The sequence below is a fragment of the Dipodomys ordii genome, unplaced genomic scaffold, assembly GCF_000151885.1.
Source record: "Dipodomys ordii isolate 6190 unplaced genomic scaffold, Dord_2.0 Scaffold86, whole genome shotgun sequence".
Lineage (NCBI taxonomy): Eukaryota > Metazoa > Chordata > Mammalia > Rodentia > Heteromyidae > Dipodomys > Dipodomys ordii.
The window spans coordinates 3,798,891-3,804,186 of NW_012267302.1; the positions used below are offsets into that span (position 1 = coordinate 3,798,891).

At 58.6% G+C, this 5,296-nt stretch overlaps 1 protein-coding gene across 1 annotated transcript in view; it reads right to left on the bottom strand.

Annotated features, from left to right (window-relative positions):
• Positions 1 to 3,654: 3,654 nt before the first annotated feature.
• Positions 3,655 to 5,296, bottom strand: part of Znf503 (zinc finger protein 503) — a 3,858-nt gene continuing 2,216 nt past the window's right edge. The window contains exon 2 of the mRNA XM_013025603.1: positions 3,655 to 5,294. Coding sequence (XP_012881057.1) covers positions 4,623 to 5,294 — 672 coding nt within the window. The 3' untranslated portion in view covers positions 3,655 to 4,622. The remainder of the gene's footprint in view (positions 5,295 to 5,296) is intronic.

Consider the following 5,296-nt stretch of genomic DNA (forward strand, 5'->3'; position numbering starts at 1 on the left):
TGAAGGAAAAAGCGAAGGGACAGTACCCAGGCCCTGTGTTGAAGCTCTAGTGTACACACACACACACACACACACACACACACACACACACAGACAGACAGACACACACACACACACACTAAAATCTCAGTGGGGGACAGCCAAGGTAAGAATCCTGCTTATTCTCTGCCACTCACTTGCTGGTGTCTTTCCCCCATGAACCCTTGGGTTTCTTATCTTAAAAAATAGGGCAGAGACACAAATAACTGCATGGAATGGATGGAAATTTAATGGAATGACACAGGATAATATGGGCTGAACATGGTCCATAAGAGATGGTATAAGCAGGACATCCAGGGCTTTGCAGTCATTCTGAGCCCAACCTGGCCATTGGCCCATATGGCGGAGGAGCCAATATGTGCTGCGGAGTCCCAGCATGGCCTGGCAGGAAACAGTCCCCACCTTCTGGACACCTTTAATGAGATCTGCAAAGCACTGGAGGGGTGGGGGGATCTCATCACTTAGAGGAGTGTTTTCACCTGCCTTTCCTCAAGGCCTTTCCCATATCCACCACCTCTCATTCTCTTACTGCATGCGAGTTCAGTGTGCACCACACACAGGGGGCCTGCTAGAGTCTGAGCAGGCAGATGCCTGCACGGATGCAGCCACAAGTGCATAGTGCCGTCATAAGCATCTGCATCTGTGTTGGTTGTGCTCATCCGGAGGGTTGCAGGCCTGGGACGGATTTCATTACTGCATCTGTCTGTGGCTACAGATGAGGCACACATTCCTTATTGGCATTTACTTTGAGTTACTTAGCACAAGGACACGGGGGTCACCAACGGAGGGACAGGGGTGGGGGTGGGAGAGAGTAGGGATGAATGGAGAAGAACGCCTGGGGCTTTCTCCCGCTTGTCCGGACATTTGCCTTCCAGGACGGTGGCCTCAGTTTCTCCATCAGGGTGAAAGGACAGTAGAGGGAAGTACAGAAGCGCTGGAAGTCATCAGTGAACGGAATACACGAGTGCGTGGGGAGCCTTCGGATGGTGGTGGGCTCTGTGATTCCTGGGACCATTCTTTTGCGGTAAGGAAAGAGAGCCAGGGAAAGCAAGGGCAGAGCTGAATGGGTGGAGAAGCAGAGGAGGTGGCCAGCAGCAGGAAAGGAGTCACAAGCGACACAACGGGGACTCCTAGACACCGCCTCCAAAGCCACCCAAAGCTGGAGATGGCTCCGGGGTTTTAGGGTGACCATCTAGCCTGCAGGCCCGCGCTCCAGCCACAGGATTCCCGCTCTCCGTCCCCCGCTTCGCCGGGCTCCACAGCGCCGCCTGGCGGACGCGCACTGGGCTCCGGCTTCCTCCGCCCGCGGCGGTGCTGGGGCTCGCCGAGCGTTCGGGAGGATGCCAGAGAGAGCGAGCTGGAGGAGAGGGGGTGCTGGGGCAGGCTGCGGGGAGTGCCCTTGCCCCCCATCCCAAAGGGTCTAACGAAGCACACACTAGCACTCCCTTTCCACTCATTCCGTGCCTAGGGTAACTTGGCTCCGTGCAGCACGTCGGGAAAGCTTTTCCGTCTCAACCCCTGGCCCCCGAGGCTCTGGAATTCTGCTTCCTCGGCAAGAGCGGCTCCCCGTTAAAAAACAAAATCCGAGAAGAGCTTTTGAGCTTCAGGTTTTACTAATAGCGAAGGGGCGTGAGGGCACGAATGTCCCCGGTTGTCTCTGGAGGTCCCAGGCCTGGATCTTCGCGTGAGAGAACGTCTAGGTTCTTCCCTGCTGAAGCAGAACCTGGCAGGCCCGACCGACGTGGCGGCCCAGGACCCCCCCACTCCCCCCCCGTCCAGGGAAGGACTCAAGGCAAAGGCAGGCGACGTTTGTGGGGCTCAGTGGTCAGGCTCAGGTGGCCCGCGCTGGGCACTGGGTGCGCTGCGGCCTGGACAATGGCGTAGGGGAATCTCCGGTCACCTTCGCACCGGGGTGGTGTGTGGGGGGGGGGGGTTGGTCGGGGAGTCTGGACCACCGCCCGGTGGTTCGGAGGTCTCCCCAGACGCCCCAGGACTGCCTCTCCTCTCCATCAGTGTGGGAGCCGAGTTGCGGCCTCCCGGACAGGATCAGGGTCCTCGGCTCCCGCTCGCGGGTCGCGCGCACGGGGGGGGGGGCTGTCCCTTCTCGGGGAGCAGGGACAAGGCCCGGCCCGTCTTCACCAAGACAGCTGCGGGGGGTGCGGCCTGGGAGCTTCCCGCAGCGTCCCGGAGGTCGCCGGGGGTTGCTGTGCGTGCAAGCCGGGAAAAGGCCCCGCCGCCGGGAGGCCGCCGCCGGGAGGAGGGTGGGGAAATCTCCAAAGTCACCCACCCCGGTGCAAATGGCGGAGAAGGCCGGGCGGCTGTCTAAGGCCGAGGCCCAGAGGGATTCTAGAAGCAACTAGGGGAACCGCGGACCGAGGGCAGCCTAAGACTCCGGGAACCCAGAACGGTCTGATTGCAGGAGGGACGTCTGGGGCTGAGCCTCAGCGCCGCGCGGCGTCACCCCGGGGTCCCACGAAAGGGCGCCCGTGGGCCCGGAGCTCCCCAGCCAGCCCGGGTCCAGGCCTGCAGTGCCCGAGAGCGGCTGGATCGCCGACCCCCGTCCCCACCCGAAAGCGATCAGAACATTTCCTCCCAAGTTCGGGGAAAGGGATCGGCGCGCGCCGCGGGGACCCGCGCGGGGACCCAGGCTCCCGCCGCGCCGTAGCCGAGCGGAGCTTGGAAATCAGAACCGGCCGTCGACGTCCAAAGTCCACCGGATCGCCCCAGCCTGGGGGCCCGGGGGGGGGCAGAGGCGCCGCCGGGAGCCTCGCGGGGCCGGCTTTGAAGGGGGCGAGGGGTCCTTCGCCCCAGCGCACCCTCCTGCGCATACTGGGGTAGATCGCCGGCTGCGCGGCGATCGGGCCCGGAGGGGGGGGAAACCAGCCGCGGCGCCGCCCTGCCACGCGGGTCTCCACGCGGACGAGAGCGGGAGAAGGAGCCGGGTGCGGGTGCGGGGTGGGGGTGGTGTTTGGCTAGCGCTGGGCTGCCCTAAGAAAAGCAGAGCGAACTCACTTTGCTCTCAAGGGACTAGAGAATTCCTCGCACTCTTCCACGCCGGGGAAACAGGTTGCCCCCGCACCCCCTTGTCCCCCCCCCCTCACTGTCTCCGGATGGCCGCCCCCGGCCGAGGGACGGCGAGCGACCGCACGTCCCCGCGGGCCTTGGCCCGGCCCGGCGAGTCCCGGCCTGCTGCGCTCTCGACACAAAACGAAACCCAAACTCCCCCCCAAAATCTCAAGTAGGGAATTGAACAAAAAGCAAAAACAAAACAAAACAAAAAAGCCTCCCCCGCCCCACTCCTTTCACTTTTCACGAAGCAGCTGCCGGGGGAAGATTGAGATGGAAACGAAATGAGCCACAGCTAAGGACACTATCTTCCCAAATTGTGAAATTCCCTCTTGAAAAATATTTTCCCTCCACGCCAACCCCGAGGTTGGGCGGGCTCTTCCGAAGCCGGCGCCTCTTCCAGAAAATCACAACAAAGCAAAGGGGAAATCGGCCACCGTCCTGGAAAGAAGCGAAGCAGTGGAGGCCCCGGAACCCACAGCGGCCACAAACAGCCCTGCTCGTCTTTAATTAAAAGAAAAAAATAAAAAATAAATAAAAAAGGATGAATAAGAAGTAAAACCTTTTAATACATCAAATATACGGAATTTTAATCTTTAAAGAGATACATTGTCTATTATTTTAGTACATGACGTAAACCTTGCCCCCTTCTCGGCGGGTGGGCTTAAAAATTAAAAATAGTTAAGTGTTCCTTTTAAAGAACAAAATAAGGCAAATGAGGTTTGGAATAGAATTGTTTTTCCTTTTTTTTGTTGTTTTCTTCCAGAATACATACAAAAAAATACCCATTCTCTTTTGATGGTATACACCTTAAAAATAATTGCAATTTGAAATCAGAGCTGACAAATTGTGACTTGTTTTGTTTCACTTTTTCATTTTTTTGTAACAAACATGCATGTAAATTGGTGTTTCAATCAGACATTAAATAAGAACGTACGATACAATCATAGCAATTTTAAAGTAACATTAAAGAGAAGACCTCTAGTTCTGTGGCGGTTTTGTTTTTATTTATAATCTACAAGGGATGGGAGGGTTTGCTTTCCACATTATCACCCTCAAGTTTAAATGTGTGTGTGTGTGTGTGTGTGTGTTTCCTTTTTCCCTCCTCCTTTTTAACCTACGGAGCTCAAACTAAATAATGCACTTTTGAACCACGGGTCCGCTTGGAGCTAACATAAATAAATTACCAGTGTCCACCAATGAAGTTCTCAGATGTACACTTTCTCAATTATTTTTTTTCCTTCTTTTTCTATAAAAAGTCAAATGATATTTTTTTCCAACTTTTATAAAGTTTGGGTGGGGAGGTGAGAGATGAGGAAAGGGAAATTTCCCACCGGGTCTCGATCACCACTGTTGTGGGGTAGATAGATACGAGGATATACTTGTTTCCTTCGGTGGCCCGGGTCTTCCCCCACGCGCAAGGGTATCAGCGGCCTTGGCCGTGGCTCCCGCCCTTCCCTCGGCTCCTCCCCTCCCCCCAGCTCCTTCCTCTCCCCGGCTAGCCCTCCCCACCACCCTCACTGATAACCCAGCGCCGAGGCGGTGGTCAGTCTCTGTCCGTAGAGGGCGTAGGGGGAGTAGTAGGGTCCGGTGGCGGCGGGCACCGGCACGGGGGCGCCGGGCGTGGGGAGCGGGCTCTTGGAGTAGGGGTGGTAGCGGCTGCTGAGTCCCAGCGCGTGGTGGGGGCTGCGCAGCGCCAGCGTCCCTGGGCTGCCGGGTGCGCCGGACGTGGGGATGTGCATGTGGCAAGCCATGGCTGCGGCGGCCGCGCTAGCCAGAGACGACGAGCTGGGGTAGCCCGAGAGCAGTTTGTCTGTTCCAGGGAAGGCCGTATGGGTCCGCAAGTGGCTCAGCAGCTCTTCGGACGTGGCGAAGCGCTTGTCGCACGGCCCGTTGGCCGACACCCAGTTGCAGATGTGCGGGAGCGGGTCGTTGGGGAGCATGAAGCCGTAGGGATAGAGGGGGTGGCCGGCCAGCGAGGGCGGGGTGGCCCCCGCCGCGGCGGCTGCCGTCAGCGAGGAGTGCACTCCGTGCAGCGGGTGCGTGGGGTACACCAGCGGGTATCCGGACTTGAGCGCGGCGGCCGCGGCGGCCGGATCGTGGGCGCACGACGCGCTGGCGGCCGCCGCCCCGGCCAGGTGGCTGGCGCAGTGGTAGCTGAGGCAGTACGGGTCCCGGCACAAACTGGCGG